This window comes from Oryctolagus cuniculus, chromosome 12 (genome assembly GCF_964237555.1).
Source record: "Oryctolagus cuniculus chromosome 12, mOryCun1.1, whole genome shotgun sequence".
NCBI classification, from domain to species: domain Eukaryota; kingdom Metazoa; phylum Chordata; class Mammalia; order Lagomorpha; family Leporidae; genus Oryctolagus; species Oryctolagus cuniculus.
Genome location: NC_091443.1, coordinates 53,811,066 through 53,837,718, shown reverse-complemented (window position 1 = coordinate 53,837,718; position 26,653 = coordinate 53,811,066). Strand labels below are relative to the sequence as shown.

The 26,653-nt window shown below is 56.8% G+C and overlaps 1 protein-coding gene across 8 annotated transcripts; it reads left to right on the top strand.

Annotated features, from left to right (window-relative positions):
• The first annotated feature begins 6,597 nt into the window (after positions 1-6,597).
• Positions 6,598-26,635, top strand: ARHGEF40 (Rho guanine nucleotide exchange factor 40). Of its 8 annotated transcripts, none has more exons than XM_070053931.1 (24): positions 6,602-6,877; positions 10,077-10,274; positions 10,927-12,172; positions 12,298-12,465; positions 12,608-12,728; positions 13,347-13,443; positions 13,536-13,616; positions 13,743-13,859; positions 14,775-14,870; positions 14,963-15,078; positions 15,458-15,584; positions 17,709-17,831; positions 17,934-18,077; positions 18,543-19,153; positions 19,282-19,516; positions 19,781-19,867; positions 20,447-20,662; positions 21,592-21,762; positions 23,008-23,185; positions 24,502-24,606; positions 24,833-24,976; positions 25,480-25,610; positions 25,983-26,029; positions 26,355-26,635. In XM_070053931.1, the coding sequence occupies exons 1-23, from the start codon at positions 6,848-6,850 to the stop codon at positions 26,022-26,024; spliced, it is 4,584 nt and encodes a 1,527-aa protein (XP_069910032.1). In that variant the 5' UTR covers positions 6,602-6,847; the 3' UTR covers positions 26,025-26,029; positions 26,355-26,635. The 8 variants fall into 8 exon arrangements, with proteins under 8 accessions (XP_051678569.2, XP_069910035.1, XP_069910032.1 ...); XM_051822605.2 differs by having other exon boundaries at positions 26,163-26,635; XM_051822603.2 differs by having other exon boundaries at positions 6,609-6,877; positions 25,468-25,610; positions 26,163-26,635.
• The last annotated feature ends 18 nt before the right edge of the window (positions 26,636-26,653 follow it).

Below are 26,653 nucleotides of genomic sequence, written 5' to 3'. Positions count from 1 at the left end.
AAAAAAAAAAAAGGAAAGAAAAAAGGTTGTTAAGCAATGGTTCATTCAAGAAATGAACTTCTAGTGTTTGCCTGGAAGAGACAGAGTGTGTGTAAACATGTGTTCATGGTGGGAGCTAAATTAGGAGTGCTGGCTTCCCCCAATTACAGATTCTTTGGAGTTCCAAACTCCTCATCTGAAATGCAAATGTCTTTTCACAGAAATAAAACAAGATAATGTAACAATCCTTTGGAGTCAATCCCGTGGGTGCTGGGCTTGGCTCCACACAGCACATGCAGAGCTTGGTGCTGGGGGTCGTAGGAGAGGAGCAGTGTGAACAGAGATCTGTAGGAAGACCAGGAGCACAGAAAAGGAGATGTCCAGGAAGTGGAGCACCTTGACCCACCCACTTGGCCGTTCTCGAGTGTGGGGCAGTGGAAGGCTCTGGCTTCACTGCCGTTGGAATCCCCAGATTGGATGCCGCAGGAGACTCTGGATCTGCTAGACGTCTGTCAGTGAGGGCTTGAGGCTGCAGCTATGCAGCTGCAACGTGTTATGTATTAATAAATGCTCGTTTAACAAACTGTTTTGGCGCAAAGGAATGAGGCTAGGGAAATATACAGATCACAAATCAGAAGAGCTTAGAAAGCAATCTCTCTATTTCTTAAACTCATTATGCTTAAAATTCTCAGCAAAGGGGGACTTACTATCTATGGAAAAAGTTTGTCCCATTTGGGGCAGCTCTAAATGTTAAAAACTCTTTTGCACAGGACCTTATCTATTTCTGTATATTTGCAAGATTTCCCTGTCACCCTGCCATGGTGCGCCATCGGAATAAGTCAAATTCCTCTTCATAACCAATCTTTAAATATTTTATAAGAGTTTCATGACTCCTGCCCTCCAAATATTGCCTCATTTGGCACTAACAAGAGCTATAAAATGTCTCCTACTGTTTGATCCAATAATTCCGTTTTGTTAAATGTGCCACAAAGGAATAATTCAAAAGAGAGGAGGAGCAATTTGTACAAATACGTTTAGAGCCTCATTTTGTATATCAGGGAAGTTGAAAGTATGTAACTTCCCTAAAACTGAGAGCTGATTAAGGAAAGATGGAGAACTACTTGACTAATGCTTTCACTGAAGACAACATGTACAAAAATCTATTATGTGTGGCAATACGTATGGGCAAGGCTCCATGAGGAGAACACAAAACTGTACTTTCAAATGGGCTACAACTACATAAAAGAGTTTCGGGATTTGTACATCAACAAAGAATCTTATGTGAACTTGGAGCCTTTCCAGATCTCCTCTGCAAAGCATGCTTCCCTCAGACTCTCTCGGTACCAGGAATGACATCGGATCCAGGAGATGGCCCACACTTCCTTGTCTTTCTGCCCTGGGTATCTTCTACTGGTAAATATCCTCCAATGGGAAAAGAGGAACTGGTGCAGGCTGAGTGCAGGAAGGCAGCAGAGCCAAGCGGCTGACTCCCAAGCCGCCCTGTCCCCCCTGCCAGGGTTCGCATCTCACCTGTGCTCCCGGGCTGTCTGCTCCCCTTGGAGTCTTCACCAGGACTGACAAGACCTCTTGGGACCTGGTCAGACCGTAGTTATAAAACAGCAGTGACACAATCAACAAGGACCGTGACTTCCTGAAGTTTACTTCTAAATTATACATGAGGGTGTTGGGGATGGGTCTTCTATAAGAGACAAAATACATACATACATACATACATACATGACCTTATATAGCTAAATTCTACGATGAAAATAAATCAAATTGTTGGGAGGGACAATGAGTAAGACCACATATTAGGTGTTCAAGGAAGACCTCTGGTCTGGACACTTTAGTTAAGGCTGAGAGTCAGCCACCAGAATTATGAAGAAACGGCACCAGATAAAGGGGAGGCAATAAGCAATAAGCATGGCATATGTAAAGAAGTGAGAAAAGGCTCACTGGCCGCTGGAGCTTTGTCACTGGCCTCTGGAGTGTCATCACTGATGGGTGGAGCTTTGTCATTGGTGGGTGGAGCGTCATCCCTGGCCACTGGAGCGTCACTGGCAGGCTTTGCCACTGGAGCCACACCTGTGCCAAGAGAGATGAGGCTGAAAAGACAGGCAGAAACCAGGAGTTAATGAGATCTAAACTTTTTAAATTTTAAAAATTTGATGCCAGGAATGATTTATCAGACAGTAAGAATCCGGTAGACCAGCACAGAAACGAATGCATTAGCACAGGCAAGATGTGGGCAGTTTGGACTTTGGTAATCACCAGTTAAAGGCAAACTGCCGAGCTAGGTGCTTCTTGTGGTCTCCCATGGGGTGCAGGGCCCAGGTACTTGGGCCATCCTCCACTACACTCCCTGGCCACAGCAGAGAGCTGGCCTGGAAGAGGGGCAACCAGGACAGAATCCGGCACCCCGACCGGGACTAGAACCCGGTGTGCCGGCGCCGCAAGGCGGAGGATTAGCCTAGTGAGCCGCGGCACTGGCCACAAACTGTATATTTTCACAGGAATACTACCAAATAAAACCAAAACTAATGGAGAATTAAACCAAAACAGAATTGATATAGTTCACAGATTTCTCAGCCTAAAATAAGTAAGGTTTGGTCCCCAGTTTCATTGGAAGGTACAAAGAACAAGAACATGTTCTGGGGATGGCGCTGTGGTACAGTGGGTTAACACCCTCGGCTGAAGCCCCGGCATCCCATATGGGCACCAGTTCGAGTCCCGGCTGCTCCTCTTCTGATCCAGCTCTCTGCTATTGCCTGGGAAAGCAGTAGAAGATGGCCCAAGTCCTTGGGGTCCTGCACCCGCGTGGGAGACCCGGAAGAAGCTCCTGGCTTCGGATAGGTGCAGCTCCGGCTGTTGAAGCCAACTGGGGAGTGAACCATCGGATGGAAGACCTCTCTCTGCCTCTCCTCTCTCTCTGAAACTCTGGCTTTCAAATAAATAAATAAATCTTTAAAAAATAAAATAAATCTTAAAAAAAAAAAGAACATGTTCTGTCAAGTCTGTCACTGAAATCCCCTTTGTGATCCTCCACGGAGCTGCTCAACTTCAGGCACAGAACTGGAGCAGAGTCCTAGTCCTAGTCACCGTCCCCTCCAGGTGGATAAACAGTGAGCAGCCTAAAGTCCCAACCCTATCTAGAGCAGCTGCTACAGCTCTTGGTGCACGGAAACCAGGCAATAAACATTACAGACCCAGCTGTTTCCTCCGCCTTCTCCCGTGTTACAACAATGCTACTTCTCCATAAGAGCCATACTGGAAATTTCTTGGAAAGTATTCCACCTATAAATTCCTCCACTGTAAGTCTAGCAGCAGGAGTGGAGTGTATTTTCTTCTCTAACCCAGGGGTACATATCTATCACTCTTAGAAATAAATCCTTTCAGGCCGGCGCCGCAGCTCACTAGGCTAATCCTCCACCTGCAGCGCTGGCACCCCGGGTTCTAGTCCCATATGGGCACCGGTTTGAGTCCCGACTGCTCCATTCCCAATTCAGCTCTCTGCTATGGCCTGGGAAAGCAGTAGAAGATGGCCCAAGTCCTTGGGCCCCTGCACCCGAGTGGGAGACCTGGAGGAAGCTCTTGGCTCATGGCTTTGGATCGATGCAGCCCCGGCCAATCGGGGAGTGAACCAGCAGATGGATAGACTTCTCTCTGCCTCTCCATCTCTCTGTGTGTAACTCTGACTTTCAAGTGAATAAATAAATCTTTAAAAAAATAAAGATTTATTTGGCTGATGCTGCGGCTCACTAGGCTAATCCTCTGCCTGCGGTTCCAGCACCCCGGGTTCTAGTCCCATTGGGGGCGCCAGATTTTGTCCCGGTTGCTCTTCTTTCAGTCCAGCTCTCTGCTGTGGCCCAGGAGTGCAGTGGAGGATGGCCCAAGTGCTTGGGCCCTGCACCCGCATGGGAGACCAGAAGGAAGCACCTGGCTCCTGGCTTCAGATCGGTGCAGTGCACCGGCTGCGGCGGCCATTGGGGGGTGAACCAATGGAAAAGGAAGACCTTTCTCTCTGTCTCTCACTGTTTAACTCTGCCTGTCAAAAAAAATAAATAAAATAAAGATTTATTTTAAAAATTTGAATTCAAGATTGGGAAGATGCTCTTTAAAAATTGTTTATTCATTATTTGCATTTTATTTGAGAGACATACACACAGAACTTTCATCACTGGTTCACTCCCCAAAGGTCCACAACAGCCAGGGCCAAGCCAGGCTAAAGCCAGATGCCAGGAACTCAAATCCAGGTCTCCCCTGCAGGTGGCAGGGACCCAGGTATTTGAGCCATCACCTGTTGCCTCTCAGAGTGTGCATTGTTAGTGGGAAGCTGGATCAGGAGTGGAAGAACTGGCACTTGATCTCTGGCACTCCAATATGGGATGCATGTGTCCCAAATGAAGTCTTAAGCACTGCACCCAACGTTAATGCGTTTTAGCATGATGGCTCAGTGGCAGAAAAGGTGATGTAGTATTCCAAGCTCTTCTTTTATGACCTTTGACAGCTTAGATGAAGCCCTACAACTACGAGATTGAGAGTGAAGGTTCTGGAATCAGACAGCCATGGTTCAAGTCCTGGCCTTTTCACTTACTGTGTAGCCTGGAACAAATTACTTCACTTCAGGAAGCCGGAATTTCATCCGTTAACACAGAAGTTGGAGAAGATCGCAAGAATCTGAAATTCATGAAATATGGTGACAAATGTCTGTGAATGCAGCTGGGTCCTGTCACAGCCTCTAATTTCTCCATGATAACCTCATCCCTTCATATCCTTCCACCAGAAGCACACACATCAACACAGACTCTATTGTGTACACACACACACACACAATCTTTTAGGTAAAAGCCTGCATTCTTTGAGAAAGTGGCATTTAACCACTGTAAGCATATGTGTCACTTACTTAAAATAAATCTTTGTAATTTAGCACAGATTTAAAACTCTTGAAAAGAGCAGACAACTGCATCCCAGACCCTGTATCCAAACTCCCTCACTCCACCAGCTCAGAAACTCTCAGCAGCTCTCTGTCTTTCCACAGAAAGAAAAATGACTCACTTCTTTTTCCAGGAGCTCATGGAGCCCCATAAGCAGCTTAATTTATATGCCTCTACCTAGTTACCAAAGCTTGAACTCAGTGGCCAAGTGTTCCCCAATTTGCTTGAGAATGAGGAATTAGAAGACCTGGTAAGAGAAGGTTCATACTCCCTCAACAGCCAGAATGGGGGAGCTGGATCTGAGAGAGTGAGTGAAGTTTATACAAGATCTTCCCAAAGAGGTTCTTAACTGCTGACCCTGTAACCGGCTACTGGGCAGTATTTACAGTGTGGACACCAGGGGGTAGCACCATCTCGTTCTCCTAGCTCCCGCGCCCCAGTTACAAGGAAACGGTAGTGACTCCAGGATGCCATAACCTGTTGTTGTACAGAGCCCCATCTCCGTGGCACTATCTCTGCTAGGAAGATGGGTTGGGTTTTGCTGCCCTAGATAGCTTTTGAAGCCATGGAACAGAAGGGCTCTTCTCGCCGCTAAGAAAGATGAACATTTTCTTTCCTTTTCCAGACCCAGCAGAACAGAGCGGAGAAAGTGCGGGAAGAGTCCGTCCCCCAGGACGACCTGGCCACGCCTCTGGCTGGTCCAACAACTCCGCGGCGCTTCCAGCCTCCAGCCCTGTAGGAACCCGCCTCTTTTTCTTTTCTTCTAATGCGAAGGCAGAGACAGGGACAGAAAGACACCTTCCGTGGGCCGATTCACTGCCCAAATGCCTGCAATAGCTGGGGCTGGTCCAGGCTGAAGCTGGGAGCCCAGAACTCAATCTGGGCCTCTCACGTGGGTGGCAGTGACCCAAGTACTTGAGCCACCATGTGCTGCCTCCCAAGGGTGCACATTAGCAGGAAGCTGGACTCAGGCAGATCCGGGACTGGAATCCAGGCAATGCAGGCACCCCAGGAGACACAGGGTTCTAACCGCAGCCCCCAAGACAGGGCGGCCACGCCCCTCTCTCCGCCATCCCCTCGCCAGCGCTCTCCTTTGGAAGGGAACAGCAGGGCTTTCCAGTGCGGGCTCAGGGTCGAGGCGGGGCATCTCCCCGCTGTGCCTACCTCTCCCCCGGCCCTGCTGGCTCCCGGAGCTTTCATTTCTTGAGGACGCCCACGGTTTGGTGGTGGGTGGGAGACTTTGGCTTTCTTAGCTAGTCTGCCCTGCCGTCTAGCGCGTCAGATACTCATTCCCATCGCCCTGAGCCCCGCTGAGACCCTATTGTCCCCTGCAAGAAAGAAGGGTCTGGCGGACAATCCTGGGGGTCCAGCTGGGCAGCTGGTGCCTTCTGCAGTCAAAGAGGAGGAGCTGGGGGTGCGAGAGGGAGGGGCCCGCGAGCAGAGAGCTCACAAAAAGTTTCCCAAAGCCCGCACGGGAGGATCCTGATCCCAGGCCCTGCAGGCCTCAGTGCGATATCCCCCCGCCCCCCAACTCCAGGCCTCCGCCGCTCCCCAATTCCCCCACGCCCCCGCCTTCCCCAGCCAGCACAGAGGAGCCCATTGTCGTAGCCTGGAGGCCGTAGCTCGAGGCCGGAGAAGATGGGAAGCGAAGGAGGAGGGCGGACAAGTCCCTGGGGAGCTGGGGAATCCCCGAGTGTCTCGGCCCTCCGCAGGACCCACAGCGGGCTGGGGCCTGGGGGTCTCTTCCCAACGTCTGGACCCGCCAAACTCTGGCCGCCGAGGAGAGAAGGGGGTCCCCAGTGAGTCAGAGGCAGGAAGCTTCCGGCCGTGGAACGACCCCAGCCCTCAGCAGGAGATCCAGGGAACTTGGCGCGTGCCCCAGTCTGCGGAGCGTCCCAGGCGGAGGCTACACCGATCCCGCTGGGAGCGAGGCGATGGCGGGAAAAGAGGGGCATCCTCGGCGGGTGAGGGTCCGGGCGGCCCACCGGAGGGCGGGGCGGAGAAGGAAGGAAGGTTTCGGGTGAGCCGGGCGGATTGGCTGCAGACGTCGGGGGAGCCGCGCCGCGGCTTAGCGAGCCAGAGGGAGTCCCGACAAGGGGTCGCGCGCGGCGGCGGGGGCGGGCGCTGAAGGGCGGGACGGGGCGGGGCAGGGCGGCCGTCTGGGCCCTCCCTGGCGGGGCCCCGCGGCCTGGGCGCCCGAGCGGGCCGCGCCGCCACCGCGGCCGGAGCTGTCCCCCAGCCAGAGCCGGCGAGACGCGAGCGGCGGGAGGGAGGCGGTGGCGCCCGGCCCCGCCCGCCCGCGCGAGCGTCGGACGCGGCCCGGTGCCGAGCCATGGTGAGTCCCGCGTCGCAGCCTCTGGGTCCCCCTCGGCCTTCGCGCAGCCCGCTCCGGGCCCCCGGGCCCCCAGCCGGGTGCCTCCTGCACTGTGGAGCGCGCCCGGGACTCCCCTCCCTCCCATCCCCCCCCTCCCTGCTTTCTTTCGCTGTGTCGGTCCTGCCCCGCAGTCTGGCTCTGTCCCCCGCGAGCGCGGCCCTCGGCCTTTCTTTTTTCCTCCTCTCCTCTGCCCCTGCCCCTGCCCCGTCCCCTACCCTGGGTCTCCCCCTCGAGCTGCATGCCTCCTCGCCCTGCGCTGCCCTGACCTGAGCCTTCCTCTGCTGGCTCTTCCCTCCCCCTCTCGCTCTCAACTCATTACCCGCGGGAGACCCCTGCGGGGTGGGGGTGGGGGATTCTGAAGCGGCCTTGGAGGGGCCCGGCCTCGGGTCATGAGAACTGACCTGCCTGGAACCACCATTTTCCATCCCAGTCCCCAACCCGGTGAGGCAGGCCCACCCATCCGGCCCTGGGGGACTGGTCACAGCTGTGGCTGGGCCGGGGCCAGGGGCATGGCCAAAAAGGGAAATTCCCGCAGAGAGAAAGGGGTTGCCTCGGCGTGATGGACGTATGGGGGTAAAGAGGGTCCCTGGTGCCAGGGGGAGGGGCGTGGCGCTGCCCCGGCAGGCTGGAGACCAGGGGGAGGGGGGGACAGTGCCCCGGAGCGCCCGCCGCTGGGGACAGAAACGGCGCCTGGGAGCTCCCTGCAGGAGGTAGAGGCCCCTGGTTGCGGCGGCCCAGGGCGCTGGAAGCCCACCCCGGCAGGAGTGAGCGCCGTCCTGGGAACTTTCACTCCAGAAGTACTCTCTGAAGAACCGCTGCAAGAGTGGGCACTGGCAGGGAGTGCGCCCGCTGCAAGGGGGGCCGCGGCCGAGGGGGCGCTCGCTGCAGACAGCGAAGGCGGGGGAGCGGCGCTGCCGAGGGGCGCTCCCTCCTGGGAGTGGAGGAGGGGCGGGCGCACCACCCAGACCGCTGCTCTGCCGAGGGAAAGGCACCCCCTGCGCAAAAGCTGGAGCACGGAGAAAGAGGAACTGGGCCAGGGAGAGCTGACTCAGTCTCTCTGGTCTCCTCTTTGGTGTCGGCCGGCTGGAAGCCCGCTCTCCGTGCTCCCTCCCGCCGCCTCCCGCCCCAGACCCCTCCTCCCCTCCTGCCGCTGCCGCTTCCTGTGGCTGAGACTCTCGCTCAGCCATGAGCTCACCGCCCCTAATGGGTTGCAGCTGCCTGGCTGCTCGGGCTCCAGCTCCCCTCCTCCCGGCCTTGGAGCGCACGGCCCTCTCGGCCTCACCCCCACGCGTCTCCACCGCCCCTCACCCACGCGCGCAGCGCCGAGAGGTCCCGGGAACACTGGGGGTCTGTCTGCTCGCCCACACACCTTGGGGCCCGCTTGTGCGCGGCCGCGCTGTGCGCCAGCTGCTGGAGTGGCCGGTCTCGCTGTTGAGTGTCAGGGCCAGCGGGCCGCTCTGGCTGCAGGGACTCACAAGAAAAATGCAGCTTTGTCCTGGGGCAGAGGAAGGGCGTGGGGGCTCGGGCCGGGTAGAGACCCCGGTAAACACCGCACTGAGCATCCCCTTGGCGCGTTTTACTGCAAAGAAATCTGGTAAGAGGCACTTCAAAGGCCCTCTTGAAAGAAAAAAAAGCTTGCGAAAGAATAGCCCGAGGGGAGGTAGTTTGGGGTGTGGGCTGGAGAAAGATGTCCCGTTGATTGACTTAGGGAGGCAGGTCTGGATGGAGCAGGCCGAGTCTGAGACAGTGGCTCCAGGTCAAGGTTGGCAGGAAGAGAGGTTCCACTGCAGTTTTGGCTGGATGCATATGCCGAAGGCCTCCCTCTGGCTTCCCGGCCTGTTGCTTTTGTAACTTTCCCCTCTTTCAACTGCCCCCACCCAGTTCTTTGTAACCTAATCCACATGCTCCGGGAATGGGTGATTATTTTAGAGCCACTGCAGAAGAGGGGTGCTGGAAAGACCAGACAGTCTCCAACAGGGTTCTGTGCTCCTGCTTCCCTCCCAGCCACAGTCCCTACGATATAACGGTGTCACCTCCACTTTAGATGGGGGTCTCATGTCTTCTGTGATGGCTGTCTGGACCCGTCCATCCACCCTCCAGAGTTGCCAGCCATTAACTCCTGATGACCCAGGAGCCTGTCTCTTCTTTAAAAAAAAAAAAAAAAAAAAAGTATTTATTTCAAATAAAAGAGTTACAGAGAGGCAGATGCAGAGAAAAAAGAAATCTTCCATCCGCTGGTTTTCTCCCCATATGGCCACAACGGCGAGAGTTGAACCAATCTGAAGCCAGAAGCCAGGAACTTCTGGGTCTCCCACGCAGGTGCAGGGGCCCAAGGACTTGGGCCATCTTCCACTGCTTTCACAAGGCCAATGTAGAGAGCTGGATTGAAAGTGGAGGAGATGGGACTTGAACCAGTGCTCATGTGGGATGCCAGCACTGCAGGCGCTGGCTTTACCCACTATGCCACAGCGCTGACCCCTGCCTGTCTCTTCTCCCCCATCGAGGGCCTGTGCAGTCACCCTGATTCACAGGCACTAGGAACAGTCCTGAGCAGAGGTACTCACCACAGATTCTCCCCGGCTCTCCAAAGGCAAGGTCCCAGAGCTCCCGTGTGCAGAGCGCTGGGCACTCTGCCAATGGGCCCAGCACCCTGGGCTTATTCAGCCAGCATTCCCTGAGTGTATACATTGCACTGTGAGGCCCTGGGGGCAAAACCGCCAGCAGATCGGTGCTGGTGCCATGCTGGGGCTGATCCCTAGGAGACAGTAGCCTGGTTTTGTCTCTCCCAGGAGCCTGAGCCAGTGGAAGACTGTGTGCAGAGCACTCTTGCTGCCTTGTACCCACCCTTCGAGGCAACAGCGCCCACACTGTTGGGCCAGGTGTTCCAGGTTGTGGAGAGGACTTACCGGGAGGATGCACTGAGGTATACACTGGACTTCCTGGTTCCAGCCAAGCACCTGCTTGCCAAGGTCCAGCAGGAAGCCTGTGTGAGTGGCTGTGCATCCCTGTTCTTTCTCCCCTAGGGCCCACTTGCCTCACTTCAGAAACTGTCCAGGCTAATTCCTCCCCTCTGCCCCCAACCCAGTGGAGAAGCAGCATCCCCTAGTCCTGTCCCCAAAGAGGTACTGGAGCCTCATTTGCTGACCTCCCACAAACTGATCCTCAGAGGCGTGACCACTCATAGTCACACACACACACACACACACACACACACTCATTCACTCCTCCTCCAGATGTGGACCTGCAGGACACGTTGACTCCCAAAGACCCTGACCCTCAGACCCAGTTCCAGGTATTTCTCTACTCATAGGAATTTCTCAGGATCCTGCCTCCCCGAGACATGGCTCAGCAGAGACCTCTCACTTCTCCAGACAGAATGACCTGCCGGGAGTCTTTGATTTCCCCCAGACAATGGCACCTGCTGATGGTGTCTTTGCAGTGATTTGGTTTTTACCCTCCTGCACACGGAGTTAGCTTCCTGCCAGCAGAAGACTGAGCAGTCCCCATCTCTTCTCTGTCACATGAACACCCCAGGAGGTCTCCTCCTGTTCCCCTGGGGTTGGAACCCATCCTGACTGCCCGCCTCCTGCTGGTTTCCTCAGCAGAGGCCTGAGTGCAGCCTCCCACCTCTCTCTCCAGGCCCAGTACAGTGGATTCCTCTTCTTCCATGAGGGCTGGCCCCTCTGCCTGCACGAGCAGGTGGTGGTGCAGCTAGCAGCCCTACCCTGGCAGCTACTGCGCCCGGGAGATTTCTACCTGCAAGTGGTACCCTCAGCAGCCCAGGCGCCCCGTCTGGCACTCAAGTGTCTGGCCCCAGGGGGTGGGCGGGTGCAGGAGCTGCCCGTGCCTAATGAGGCCTGTGCCTACCTGTTCACACCTGAGTGGCTCCAAGGCATCAACAAGGACCGGCCCACAGGTCGCCTCAGTACCTGCCTGCTGTCTGCGCCCTCTGGGATTCAGCGGCTGCCCTGGGCTGAGCTCATATGCCCACGGTTTGTACACAAAGGAGGCCTCATGGTTGGACATCGGCCGAGCACGCTGCCCCCAGAACTGCCTTCTGGACCTCCAGGGCTTCCCAGCCCTCCCCTGCCTGAGGAGGCACTGGGCACGCGGAGTCCCGGGGATGGGCACAACGCCCCTGCTGAAGGGCCCGAGGGCGAGTACGTGGAGCTGGTGGAGGTGACGCTGCCCGTGCGCGGGAGTCCCCCCGATGCCGAGGGCTCCTCGGGCCTCTCCAGGACCAGGACAGTCCCCACCCGCAAGGGCGCAGGGGGGAAAGGCCGGCACCGCAGACATCGGGCGTGGATGCACCAGAAGGGCTTGGGACTAAGGGACCAGGCTGGGGCACGCCCACCCGGTGAGGGGAGCAGCACCCGAGCCTCCCCAGGGTCTCCCCCTGGACCCGAGTCTCTCCCAGAAGCAGCGGTTGTAGAAGCGTTGGAGCCCCCCGCTGAGGCCCTGGGGGAAGCCTCTGAATCTTGCCCCCCGATGCCAGGGGAGGCTGGGGGAGGAGCCGGCCAGGGGGCTGAAGGACCACCTGGCACCCCTCGGAGAACAGGCAAAGGCAACAGGAGAAAGAAGCGAGCTGCAGGCAGAGGTGTTCTTAGCCGAGGAGGGGACAGTGCCCCACTGAGCCCTGGAGGTAAGGAAGAGGCCAGCCCCCAGGACGCCCTGGCCCGTGTGCCTGCAGCAAATGAGCAGGAGCCTGCAGAACACAGCTTGGGAAAGGACGAGCCCGAAGGCTCTGGCAAGTCTGAATCTGAGCCAAAAGAGGAGCTCACGCCTGCGGATGAAAAGGAGCCTCGGCCCCCAGAGGCCTGTGGGCCTACGGAAGCGGAAGCCCGAGAGAACGAGCAGGAGGGGCTGGGCCCGGTGTGTCTGGCAGGTGAGACGGCGCAGAGCCCCAGGCTGCAAGGGCCAGGGCAGGTCAGGCTTGGAGGGGTAGGGTGAGGGGCACAGCAGCTAGAGCCGTCCTCACCTGGGGCTCATAGCTCTGCTGTGTCTGTGCAGGACCCGCAGGCCCAGAAGAGCTCCTGTCTGACCCTCTGCCACCGCCCCTAGAGACTGTGCAGGAAGTCAAAGGGGACAGCAGCCCAGAAGAGGCTCCTCCGCTCTCTGTCTCTGATGACCCTGACATAGCCTGGGACTTGATGGCATCTGGCTTCCTCATCCTGACTGGTCAGTGGGCATCAGTGTGGGGAGGGCTGGGGGCTGGGCCTAGAGAAGGAGCTAAGGGGGGGCTCGGGAGGGAGGCGGGGTGGAAGGGAGGTAGCCGAGAACTGCTCCCAGCCAGGACAGCCTGGCCATTTTGTGTCCTCAGGAGGGGTGGACCAGAGTGGGCGAGCTCTACTGACCATTACCCCACCGTGCCCTCCTGCGGAGCCCCCACCCTCCCGAGACACGCTGGGCACTGCTCTTCATTACCTGCACTCACTGCTCAGGTAACCGCAGCCCAGTGCTGCACCCTGGACGTTAACCTCCTGAGTCGCGAGGACCTGACCTCCTTCTCGGGGCACCAGCCTTCTGACCCCCAAGACACCACCTTCAGCCTTTGGAGTGTCGAGCCTCTGGCTTCTGGCCTTGCTGACCCTTCACCTCCAGGATACCTTCACTGGTCCTAGAATCAGTACTATTGACTTTCGGTATCCTGTGAATGCCACCTAGATGAGCAGGACATTGGTTCACTCACTTAAATACAACATGTATTAGGCTCCAAGTACCTGTTAGGTACCATGCTACAGGCTGGCATTGAGTTCACACTTTTCCAGGGCATAGGATTCATGACTTTCCCAACCTTGATTCCTTGACCCAGTAGCCATGTGAATCTAGACTCCTAATTGTTAAGTCACTGCCTGTTGGACACACACACCTGGATTTGGCCCTATGCCTGTGGCTCCTAAAATGTATCAGGAACTAACTTCTCACCAGGATTGTTGACACTAAAACCAGACCCTGTGCCTGTGGCCTGCTCTTTCTGCTACCCCTGGCATACACACATGCGCACACACTCGCTCGTACACACACACTCTGAGCCTCCTTGGCTCTTCCTGCTTCCACAGGCCTGATCTACAGAGACTGGGGCTGTCTGTCCTGCTGGACCTTCGTAAAGCACCCTCACTGCCTCCGGCACTTACTCCTGTCCTGAGTCAGCTTCAGGTAACCATGCTTTGAGACAGGCAGTCCCTCGTGGCCATTCCAGGCCACCCAGTCGCCCACAGCTGAAGGCGGTTTCCCTCGTCTGCCCCCAGGACTCAGGAGACCCTCCCCTCATCCAGCGGCTGCTGATTCTCACTCCTGATGAAGCTCCCACTGAACTTGGTGGACTTCAGGTTTGAACCCCTGACTCCCACCTAGTCCCCCAACTCTGTACTGGACAAAGAAACTGGGGCTGGGGCCCTGTACTGAACTCTGGATACCTGGAACCCAGGCAGAAATCTGCCTTCACATGTCTACAGGGTGCGGAGTTGCTGTCAGAGAATGATCTGAAAAGGGTGGCCAGGCCAGAAGAGCTGCAGTGGGACTTAGGAGGTCACAGGGACCCCTCTCCCAGCCACTGGGTGGAGATTCATCAGGTAAGTTCCCCTCCCTGACACAGGGCACTGGGAGCCAGGAATGACGCAGCTGAGGACATCTAGGAGAGAGAGAAGAGACGTGATCATGGAGTTGGGAAAAAGTGTTTTCTGTTTCACTCAACAAATATTTGTGGCTCACAAGCCTTGAGCAAAATAGTGAGCTCTGTGGGCTCTTTGCAAGATGGGAGGAATAGGGCAAATAAATTCTCAACATGATGTTACATAGCCCATGATTTACTTGATGGGAAACACATCGTAAAACAAGTAGAGTGGAAGACCGTGTCGCTGGTTTTTGGAAAGCCCTGAGAGGCAGGAAGGCTGGTTCTTGTTCCATATGACAAGTTCCTTTAGCTCACTCCCGGAAATGCACTAACACCCAGACTTGGGATCCTCATCTGCAAAGTGCAGCGATCGTGCTAAGACCTGAAAAGGTCCTTCTAGCGCTTCTATTCCAGGAGCCCTTGAATCTAAGTGCTGCGGGCTCAAAAAGAGAGGAACAAGCCTAGTCTGAACAGAGCCTAGGCGGGTGTCAGTAGCATGGTCTCTGAGTTACCCATCAAAGGGGAAGCGTCCCTGCACGAGCAGGAAGGAGGCTGTGAGGTGAGGACCCAGCAGAGACAGAAAGGGACTCACATTCTTTAGGCTATACAATGTTCCAGGCCCGTGCTAGGTGCTCAGCTGACATCATCTCTTTAAAACACATACACACAAAAAATCCTGTCTTAGCCCGACCTCACGGTTGAGGCAGCTGAGGGTTCTCTGGTTTCTGGATCTGCCAAAGTCATACAACTCAGAAGCAACAGAGTCAGGAACTGAACCCAGCGTGGCCTCCAGAGATGTCTGCAGGGGGCCGGCCCTCCTCCACCCCTGGGGCTCAGGGTCTTTATCCTAATGATTCCTGCCTGTGGCTTTCAGGAAGTGGCAAGACTGTGCCGCCTGTGCAGAGGCGTGCTGGCCTCTATACGGCAGGCCATTGAGGAGCTGGAAGGAGCTGCAGAGCCCGAGGGAGAGGTACGACATGAGATGGGACAACGGGGGATGCCACAGGGATGGGGACATCCTGCGGGAGCCCACCTGTCAACTGCCTGCTGCCTTTCCCCCAGGAGGCAGTGGGGATGCCCGAGCCCCTGCAGAAGGTGCTGGCGGATCCACGGCTGACGGCGCTGCAGAGGGATGGTGGGGCCATCCTGATGAGGCTGCGCTCTACCCACAGCTGCAAGTACGAGGCATGGGTGTGCGGCGGTGGGTGGAAGTGAGAGGTGGAGACAGAGGCGCGCTGCCAACAGACCTGAGCTGCCAGAGCATTCTTGCTGCAAATGCATCTGGGCAGGATGCCACGCTTTGACCCTCCACGACACCTCTGTGTGCTAATTACCAATACAAACAAGAATTGGAAGGATTAGAAATGTTGCATGTCTTGGCTGAGATCAGTCAGGACATGGAAGAGCTAGGGTTCGAATCCAGGCCGTCTGAGTTTGGCCCACACGCTGATCCGTCTATGCCACGTCTCCTCTCATGCTTGCATCCCTTGGAGGGGATGTGAGGACAGAATTAGATCTCAGCTAGGGTGATGGCTCATTCTGCTGCTCCCTCCGCAGGCTGGAGGGCCCGGGCCCAGCCATGCTCTATCAGGAGGTGGACGAGGCCATTCACCAGCTCGTGCGCCTGTCCAACCTGCATGTGCAGCAGCAGGAGCAGCGGCAGCGCCTGCACCGACTGCAGCAGGTGAGCTGGGCCCCCGCGTCCTCCTCACTCAGCCTACGAGCCTGGCCTCCTGCATGCCTTTTCCCACTGACACTCAGAGGTGATGCTGTTCTCGCCTGCCCCTCCCTCTCTCCTCACCTGCCTCGGAGTTGGTCGTGGAAAATGTGGATTTACCAAGAGAGTGGGAATATCTCAGTACCAGGAAAGACAGGTGCCCCAGGGGGTTCTGGAAAGACTGACTGACTGGAGTACCTACTTCCTTAGCTTAAGAATAATCAAGGTCTGTTGACACCGGTTCTAACTCCACTACCAGACATGCTTCCTCAACTCCTTAGGCACTGTCACCGCCACCCCAGAGGTCCCACCTCCTTCCACCTTAGCGGAAGTGGCATTGTGAGCCTCTCAGAAGAACCAGGGGCCTCTGCAGGGAAGGTTCGGGGATAAGCTGGCCTCTCGTCCACACTACAGTGGATGGGGCATCTTTGAAATCTCATTGTGCCTCCTCAGTCCCAAGCATGGAGCAGTCACTCATGGGCCTGCAGTGGGCATTGGGGAAAGGTCATCTCAAGGGCGTTGCTCAAGGAGGGTCAGGGCTTTCTCCCTCCTGGGGCTTCTGCACGTTGGGTCTCGCAGTATCCAGGGAGTTGCACCTACGTGTTGCTTGCTTGCTCATCAGCTGCTCCTTCTCTCCCACCCCTGCGCCATTTACAAACACGATGTGGAGTTGGCAGTGCAGGGCTTGAGTTCGAGCTCTGCCAGGTGTTCAGATGTTGGGCCAGTTGTGACGCTCCTCTGAGTTCCCAGGCCTCCTCCGCGGAATCTGCGTGGGAATGAACTCACAGTGGGTTAGGGTGATGAAATGAATTAGGCAAAGGATTATCTAAGTGGTGGTGCTGCTGCACTGGCTGTCAGGAACATTCTCAGGCTGTCAAACCCCAGCTGCCAACCTTTCTTCTTCTTCCTTTTTTTTTTTTTTTTTTTTTTTGGACAGGCAGAGTGGACAGTGAGAGAGAGAGAGAGAGAGAGAGAGAGAAAGGTCTTCCTTTTTCCGTTGGTTCACCCTCCAATGGCCGCCGCGGCCGGCGCACTGCGACCGGTGCACCACGCTGATCCGAAGGCAGGAGCCAGGTACTTCTCCTGGTCTCCCATGGGGTGCAGGGCCCAAGCACTTGGGCCATCCTCCACTGCACTCCCTGGCCACAGCAGAGAGCTGGCCTGGAAGAGGGGCAACCGGGACAGAATCCGGCGCCCTGACTGGGACTAGAACCTGGTGTGCCGGTGCCGCAAAGTGGAGGATTAGCCTGTTGAGCCACAGCGCCGGCCCCTGCCAACCTTTCTTCAAAGGGAAGAACTACCGTCCCTTTTTGGTCAAACATCTCAGAACCAGCATGAGAGCTCCTGTAGCCCCATAGGAAGCAACTAGAGCTGGAAACACACACAGCCACCTTCCAGCTCGTCTCCCAGGCCTGGTGCCTAGGACCCCGCCCACCGGGCACTCATTACTTAACGACCCTCATCCTGCCATTGGCTCACAGTCTTACCTACTTCACCCTCCAGACATAGCCCTGGAGCTCTGACCTGCCTCCCTCAATGCTTCCTTCCAGCTCAGCTTCTCTGGTGCTTTGCTAAAGAGTTCTTGCCCAGCCTCTCACTTGACCCTTGTCATTTCCAGCTATCAGTGCCACATTATAGAAGAGATGAAATGGTTCACCCCTTGTTCTATGGATTGGGGTGTTGGAGAGCTGGAGTTAGCTTTTTATTTATTTATTTTGAAGATTTATTTATTTGAAAGGCGGAGTGACAGAGAGAGAGACAGAGAGAGAGAGAGCTTTTATTAGCTGGTCCACTCCCCAGATGGCTGCAATGGTCAGGGCTGGGCCAGACCGAAGCCAGGAGCCCAGAATTCCACCCGTGTCTCCCACGTAGGAGGCGGGAACACGAGCACTTGGGCCATCTTCTGCTGCTTTCCCAGGCGCATTAGTGGGGAGCTGGCTTGGAAGTAGAGCACAGGACTTGAGCCAGTGCTCATATGGGATGACGGTGTCACAGGCAGTGGCTTTACCTGCTGTGCCACAGCGCCAGCCCCCTTCCCACCATCCACCTCCTCCCTCACAGCCCCCTGCTCTCCCACGCCTTCTTCCTCAGGTGTTACAGTGGCTCTCAGGCCCTGGGGAGGAGCAGCTGGCCATCTTCGCTGTGCCTGGGGACTCCCTGATCGCCCTGCAGGAGACTGAGCTGCGATTCCGGGCTTTCAGCAGTGAGGTTCAGGTGAGGAGGGGGTGTGGGGCCGGTGAGCAGAGACATGTGGAATGGCAGAGGGAGGCGTGCTGCGAGTGAGGACCAGGGCTGAGCACAGCTTCCCTTCTCCAGGAGCACCTGGCCCAGGCACGGGAGGCCCTGGCCGTGGAGGAGGACGCCGCTTCCCAGAAGGTTCTGGATGTCTTTGAGCAGCGGCTGGAGCAGGTGGAGAGTGGTCTCCATCGGGCCCTGAGGCTGCAGCGCTTCTTCCAGCAGGTGCGTGCAGAGCCGCCTCCTCCTGGACCCTTTCCCTCTCTTTTGCCTGGAGAGGCTGACCAGGCTGCTGCTAAGAGCAGGGACTCAGGAGCCCAGGTCCTTGGCTTTGGCTCAGCTCTGCCACCTACCTGCAGAATGACCTGGGACAAGCTACTCAGCCTGAGCGTGCCTCCATAGGGTTGCCATGAGGGTTGCATAAGACAACATGGGAAAGCACTTAGAAACCAGCCTGCCACTTATGAACTCTGGATTCCTCTTAGCTGTTTTATCTAGGTTCCTGTGTCACCAGATCAGCTCTGGGTGACATGGTCAGGTTAGGCAGCAATGTGGGGATGATGAGAGAGGACGGAGAGTGATGGGCATTGGGAAGCCATCAGCCAGAAAAAAGAGCTGTCGGGGCAACGTTTGGAAGCAGCCCAGGTCCTCACCCTTTCTCTCCCCTCTGCAATCCCTCTGGCTTTGTAGGCACACGAGTGGGTGGACGAGGGCTCGGCAAGGCTGGCAGGAGCGGGCTCAGGTCGAGAGGCCGTGCTGGCAGCCCTGGCCTTGCGACGGGCCCCAGAGCCCAGCGCTGGCACCTTCCAGGAGATGCGGGCCCTGGCCCTGGACCTGGGCAGCCCAGCAGCGCTGCGAGAATGGGGCCGCTGCCGGGCTCGCTGCCAGGAGCTGGAGCGGAGGATTCAGCAACAGCTGGGAGAAGAGGCGAGTCCTCGCAGCCACCGGCGACGGCGGGCGGACAGTGCCAGCAGCGGGGGCGCCCATCGGGGGCCCCACAGCCCCTCGCCCAGCCTCAGCTCTCTGCTGCTCCCTGGGAGCCCTGGGCCACGGGCAGCCCCATCCCACTGCTCCCTGGCCCCGTGTGGGGAGGACTGTGCAGAGGAGGGCCCTGAGCTGGCCCCAGACGCCGAGGGCAGGCCCCCGAGGGCCGTGCTGATCCGAGGCCTGGAGGTCACCAGCACCGAGGTGGTAGACAGGACGTGCTCTCCGCGGGAACATGTGCTCCTGGGCCGGGCCGGGGGCCCAGACGGGCCCTGGGGAGGAGGCACCCCTCGGATGGAACGCAAGAGAAGCATCAGGTAAGAACTCATCCCAGCGCTGCCCAAGGGGCACAGCTAGCTGTCTGGCCAGAATGACGGGCGTGGAGGCTGTGGCTCCCTCCTGTGCCCCGGCAACACATCCTCTGCCACTCCTGTTGTACCCGCAGTGCCCAGCAGCGCCTGGTGTCCGAGCTGATTGCCTGTGAGCAGGAGTACGTGGCCGTGCTGAGTGAGCCAGTGCCAGCTCCCGGGCCTGAGCTGACCCCTGAGCTGCGGGGCACCTGGGCTGCCGCGCTCAGTGTCCGGGAGAGGCTCCGCAGCTTCCACCGCACCCACTTTCTGAGGGAGCTTCAGGGCTGTGCTGCCCACCCCCTGCGCATCGGAGCCTGCTTCCTTCGTCATGTGGGTGACCCTCTAAAACACCTGCAGGTCCTCCCCTCCGCGCGCTCCTGCCCCACTGCACCCATGGGTGGCCCACCATTCTCCAGCTCCCCACCCCCCATCTGTCCTGCTCCCCTCAGCCTCAGTGTGCTTCCTTCCCCTGCAGCTGAGTGCTCCCAGGAGCCTCTGCTGCCTCTGGGCTGCAGGGAGGGTGGGGGGGGCAGAGGGAGAGGCCAGCCTGCGAGGGGCCGCACCAGGACGCCTGACCTCTTCCTGACCCTGCAGGGGGACCAGTTCAGCCTGTACGCCCAGTACGTGAAGCACCGGCACAAACTGGAGAGTGGCCTGGCTCTGCTCAGCCCCCCGACCAAGGTAACCTTTGTCCAGCCCTCATGACAAGAGAGGTCGGGGAGACCTAACCCACAGACCCCAAAGCCCCTCGGGGAGAAAAGCTCTCCTGGATGTCCCGAGGATCACACCACCTACCAACACAGTCCCACAAGCGCTGAGGGTGGGGTGGGCGTGGGACCAGCCGCCAGGTGCCACCAGCACTTTCTGGTCCAGTCTGGCTGAGGGACCCTGGGCTACAGCCTTGATTTCTCTGGGCCGCTTTTTGCAAATGAGGACGACATTCCCTGTATCTAAGTCACAGGGAGCGCTGGGCACCCAGAGACCCCATCACGGCCGTGACCGCCACAGTGAAAACCGAGACAATATAAAGGATTCCTGTCTGCATCCCCCCTTTAGGATTGGAGGACGGCGGCTTCTCGTACAGGCCCTCTGCCTGCTTGCTTCCCCGGGAGTGGGGCAGTGGCTTTTGGCCTAAGCTTCAGGAGTATCTGGCCTTTATCTGCACCCAAAAGGCTGGTGTCCCTCCCACCTTCCCCCCAGAGCTGGGCCCCCACAGGCTTCAGCCTCTCCCCTCATGCCTTTCTGTCTCCCCCCAACTAGGGCTCCATGGAGGGAGGCCCTGCCCTGCCCCGGGCCCTGCAGCAGCCCCTGGAGCAGCTGGCTCGGTACGGGCGGCTCCTGGAAGAGCTCCTGAGGGAAGCTGGGCCTGAGCTGAGTTCTGAGCGCCAGGCCCTTGGGGCTGCCGTGCAGCTGCTCCGGGAGCAAGAGGTCCGCGGCAGAGACCTGCTGGCCGTGGAGGCAGTACGAGGCTGTGAGGTGAGGCCATGCCACGGCCCCAGTCACCACTCAGACCGCCTAGAGCCCTGTGGGCTGCTGACGAGAGAGCCAGACCCCAGGACACAGGGCTGCAGACTCTGAGCTCTCATCACCGCGTCAGTGAACTTGACCGAGCCTCATCTGTGTCCTGCCCAACCTCCCATGTTCCTGCCTCTGCCTGTGCTCTCCTCCCCTTTCCCTAATTCTTTTCTTTAAGATTTATTTATTTATTTGAAAGAGTCACCGAGAGGCAGAGGTAGAGAGAGAGGGCTTCCATTTGCTGGTTCACTCCCCAGATGGCCGCAACGGCTGGAGCTGTGCTGATCCAAAGCCAGGAGCCTCCTCCAGGTCCCCTGCATGGGTGCAGGGGCCCAAGGACTTGGGTCATTTTTCACTGCTTTCCCAGGCACATTAGCAGGGAGCTGGATTGGAAGTGGTGCAGCCAGAACTCGAACCGGCTCCAATATGGGATGCTGGCACTGCAGGCAGAGGCTTAACAGCACTGGCCCCCCCTTCCCTAATTCTTACCTTTCCCTATAAACTTTGCTTCCTCCTGCATCTGGATACCTTTTTCTTCCTCCCCAGTTTTTTAGAACAGTCTAGAATCTCAGCTCCTAGAGGAATAGGCCTGTTCTACCCCCTCCCCTTCAGTTCTTTGCTGATTCTCTTCCTGGGTCCCCAGCACACCCAGGAGGCTGCAAACCTTGCCATGCAATGAATGCCCCTTTCTGTCTTCAGAAGCCGGGCTTTGTGCATGGTAGCCAGCGCCCGCATTCTGGGCTGAAGGCGTCCCTAATTGCCAGCCTCTGTCTGAGAACCAGTACTTTTGGCCCCTTGGCCTATGAATCCATTCTGACCCACCCCCCCACCCCCCGTAAAATACGCACCAAGGGCCCAGGGCCAATGACCTTTCTGCTTCCTCTCCCCAGATAGACCTGAAGGAGCAGGGCCAGCTCTTGCATCGGGATCCCTTCACTGTCATCTGTGGCCGAAAGAAGTGCCTGCGCCACGTCTTCCTCTTTGAGCATCTCCTCCTGTTCAGCAAACTCAAAGGCCCTGAGGGCGGCTCCGAGACCTTCGTTTACAAACAAGCCTTTAAGGTACTTGCCCTGCTGGAGCTGGGGCGGGCAGGGCCGCCGGGGGATGGTAGTCACACTGTTCTTGAGAACTCAGAACGTTCCTGGAAATTGAACCCTAACCCAGGTTCAGCATCTGCATCTTCTAGAATCAGCTTTAGGCTGGGACCAGCCACCTGGTAGGGTGCTGGAGACCCTGTGAGGGGCTTGCCTCCTGGGGCTTTCCTCTTGGCTCACATAGGAGATACTCTCCCTCCCCCACCCCCACCCCCGACCGAGTGCAGAAGGCCCTTTGCACTGTGGAGTTAGCAGTCCCTGAGTACAGGGAAGGACACCATAGGCAGGTACTTCTGCAAAGTCATAAAAAATGGAATGAAAAGATACATTTATTTGGGTGCAAAATATTTTGAAAGCCATGCACAGGGCAGAGAGAGGGGTGTCTCAAAAGTCTTGGATAATGCATATCTTGAAAAACTTGTGCATTTCAACCAATTTGCACCAAAATAAACTTGTCTTTCTTTTTAAAGATTTATTTATTTGAAAGATAGAGTTACAGAGAGAGAGAATGAGTCTTCCACCCTCCGATTCACTCCCCTAATGGTCACGATAGCCAGGGCTGGGCCAGACTGAAGCCAGGAGCCTGGATTTCCATCCAGGTTCCCACGTGCATGTAGGGGCCGAGACTCACGGCCATGTTCCACTGCTTTCTCAGGTGTATTAGCAGGCAGCTAGGATGAGATGCTCAACCCACTGCACCACACCACCAGCCCCTAAGCTTACCCTTTAATTTCATTTTTTTCCATGAATTGTTTGGAGTAGCCTCCTATATAGCCCAACTTGACCAAAGGGAAGAACCCGAGAGGCTGGCTTTAGAGAAGCGGCCTGGGTACCCAGATCAGTGCCCACAGCCACCTGCGGTCCTGGATCAGACAGTGTGGGATGACACCAGAGCCCAGGCTTTGTCCCCCTCCCACTGGTTCCAGCTCTTCAGTGGCAGTTTAAATAGAGAAAAGGCTTCCCATGGGAGTGACATGTACCTGGGCTTCAATTCTGCTTTGGTAAGTTCTGATGAGCCCTGAGGCCATGTGCTTCCTGTCTCTGGGCCTCATTTCCACTCTGGGCATGAAGGTCAGGAACGCTGAAGGGAGAACACTTGGCACACAGCAGGTGCTGGGCACTTCCTGAGCACTTGCTAGAAACCAGGCCCAGCGTAGGGCTTGCTCCCGTGGTACCACCTGGGCAGAAGTCTCCATCTCCACCCTTCCCCAGACTGCAGACATGGGGCTGACAGAAAACATCGGGGACAGCGGACTCTGCTTTGAACTGTGGTTTCGGCGGCGGCGTGCACGAGAGGCGTACACGCTGCAGGCATCCTCACCCGAGATCAAACTCAAGTGGACAAGTTCTATTGCCCAGCTGCTGTGGAGACAGGCAGCCCACAACAAGGGTACTGGGCAGGGCTGGGGTAGGAAGTGTTCTGTGGCATGTGGAGATGGCCTGGGGAGACAGGGTACAGCGTGAGAAAGGACTTGTGAGAAGGTTCAGGGTCTGGCTTGAGAGATTGCAGAGATGAACATTAACCTTCGGGGTTTCCAAAAGGAAAAAGCAAGCAAATTTCAGGGAGGCAAGAGGAAATGTCTGGGCGGGAGGTGAGGAAGCACTCACTGGGCTGGATTAAGAACAGGTGCCGCTTACTTGCTCTGTGATGTGAACTAGTTTTTGTGTTGGTTGGTTTAGGTCTGTTTGTGGGTTTTTTTTTTTTTTCTGAACCTCACTCCACTCATCTGAAACATCAAATAATGGTAGCCTCTTAGTGTCCTAGGGAGGATTAAATAAGGAAGCATTTTGTAGCTGTAAAGGTGTGAGAGGGTTTTTTTTTTTTTTTTTTTTTTTTTTTTTTTTTGTAAAGAGAGATTTATTTTATTTATTTGAAAGACAGAATGAGATCTTCCATCCACTGGTTTACTCCTTGAATGGCCACAATCAGCAGGGCTGAGCCAGATGGAAGCCAGGAGCCAAGAACTCCACCTGGGTCTCCCACATGGGTGCAGGGACTCAAGCACTTGGACTGTCTTCCACTGCTTTCCCAAGCACATCAGCAGGGAGCAGGATGGGAAGCAGATAGGTCTCAAACCTGGCTTTCTGACATGGGACGCTGGCATCACAAGCAGAGGCTTAACCTGCTGTGTCACAGCACCAGCTCCCTGTTCTTGTCTAAGATGGAAGGACAGAGTGAGAGAATGAGATAGAGAGATCAACCTTTCATCTGCTAGTTTACTCCCCCAAAGGGCCACAACAGCCAGGGCTGAGCCAGGCCAAAGTGAGGAGCCAGGAGCTCCATCCAGGTCTCCCTCCTGGAGTACGCGGCCAACACCTGAAGCCTTCTCAGACGCATTGGCAGGAGGCTGGATCGGAGACAGGACGTGAACTGGCGCCACGGTATGGGATAGCAGCATTGCAAGCAGTGGCTTAACTCACCAGCCCTGAATATGCTCTTGATGTCCAAGACACAGGGAGGAAGTTGAGCACCGTGTTAGAAGTTAGAAGGTGTCGGGGAGGCCCAACGCACAGGGCGCAACACAAGGGAGAAAGTCAGAGACCACTGTCACCATCCCCGTCACGACAGTCAGCAGACAAAGCAGCCGGGGACACCGGAGGAATGAGAGGAAGGAATGGGAATTGGGACCAAACGGAAGAGTTGGGTGCTTGGGCTTGGGGGGGGGGGGGGATGCAGAGGTTGGTCACAGGGTCTCTGTTCCCTAGAGCTCCGAGTGCAGCAGATGGTCTCCATGGGCATTGGGAACAAACCCTTCCTGGACATCAAAGCTCTGGGGGAGCGGACACTGAGCGCCCTGCTCACGGGAAGAGGTGAGGGCCAGGGTGCTGGGGGAGGCCCTCAAGAGTCAAGACCTTGACAATGAGGGTGCAGTGGGGAGGCCTGGTGGAAAGAAGGGTAAGGAGTGGACATCTCTTCCCCAGCATCTGTGGGACTGACTGGGAGGCCCTCTCTCTGAGACAGAGGGTCGTCCAGGGAGCCAGGAGGGCTTTCCCACACCAGCACCCTACCCCCCCCCCAACTCCCCACTCTCTGCAGCCGCCCGCACCCGGGCCTCCGTGGCCGTGTCATCCTTTGAGCATGCCGGCCCCTCCCTCCCCGGCCTCTCGCCGGGAGCCTGCTCCCTGCCCGCCCGCGTCGAGGAGGAGGCCTGGGATCTGGACGTCAAGCAAATTTCCCTGGGTGAGGCCCCTCTCCAGGGGTAGATCCCAACAGCTGGGTCATCATGTGATGTTCAGGCTGCTTGCTGCCGAGCGACTCCTTTTTCTAGCCAAGTAGCCCAGTTGCCATGACAACTAGGGACCGTTCCCCCACTGCTAAAAGAGCCTCCCATCTGGTTGCTAGGGCGATGCTTACAGCGGCCTGTTGCTAAGAAGCACTTCCTCTGTACCTTTCTCTCTAGCGCTCCTTGGGTTTCTATGGAAACTGCCTCAGCTTCCCGGTGTACCCTCCTGGCTCACCACGGCAACCCTTGTAGTTTCCTGTCGCTTCTTCCCTGGTTGCTCTTATGATGCTGCTGACAGTTTCCTGCCTCTTGGTAGGGGGGTTCTCTTGCAACCGGATTGCTATGGTGACTCACAGCTTCCTGTTGCTATGGAGCTTTTTCTTCCCTGATGGAGCAGCTTGGTGCTTAAGGTAATCTGGAGGCATCCTATACCCTGCTCTCACCCTAGCTTCCCCTCCAGCCCCAGAAACACTTGACTCTTCCGGAGATGTGTCCCCAGGACCAAGGAACAGCCCCGGCCTGCAACCCCCCCACCCCGGGAGCAGCACTCCCACCCTGGCCAGTGGCGGGATCTTAGGGCTATCCCGGCAGGTAGGTTCCTGCAATAAGGCTGGGAATGGCTGATCACTTTGGTCACTGTCTGGGTGGGCTTTTCTGAAGATTCAAGCAGGGGTGGAGGGTGCAGGGGACGAGGGGAAGGAACCAGCCATCTGCTCCCAGCCAAGGCTAGACTGGACTTAGTGTTCCATGTGCCTTTTTCCTGTCCCCCAGCCCTGGATGACAGGCATCAAGGCCAGAGGAGAAAAGAAATCTTCAGTAGGGAGCATGGTGCTGGAGCAGATGGAGAGAGGAGAATGCCCAAGACTTGGGCTTGGACTTGGGTTAGCAAAATTCAGCAACTGCAGGGGAAGAGGGAAGGCAGTGGAAGAGAACAGGTCCAAATCCACATTTTCTCTCCCTCAGAGTCACGCCCGAGCCCTGAGCGACCCCACCACGCCTCTGTGACTTGGGTGAGCCACCATTGAGCCCCCACCACCACCATATTCAACACTGCTTCCTCCTCCTCCTGCCCCCTCCCTAGCTGCTAGGGACTCAGCTGCTTCCCTCACCCAACACACCTCCCTCTTCTCTCCTGGCTTCTAGAGATGTCCAGAGCCTGCCTGCAGCCCCTGCTCTCGGCACACTGTGGGCCAGGAAGGCGGTGGGACCCGAGGGAGGGCTGGAAGAGCACACGGTTCCTTCCCTGTGCTTCGGGACAGAGAGGAGGCCTGTGGACCACTGCTTTCCCCTGCCACGCTGCCTCTAGCTCTCCCAGCTCAGTGCCTTCTCCCGCAGCAACCAGAGTGACCACACCTGCTTGCCTTCATACCCTGGAGCTGGGATGGTATCAGGACGCTACATACCCCCAGGACACTGCTCCCCGGCCGGCCTGTGTTCTCTTACCCATGGGAACTCACATCTGCCAATCACCTGGAGTTCCTGCTGACTCCATTCTGGGGAGTCACAGGACATGGAGCTATGCAAACCATTATAGGAGGGTGGGGTGGGACTGGCAGACTTTATATATGTAATTACTATTATTATGATACTGTTGTGACATTAAATGTATTTACTCACTTTGCCTCCAGGAGTCA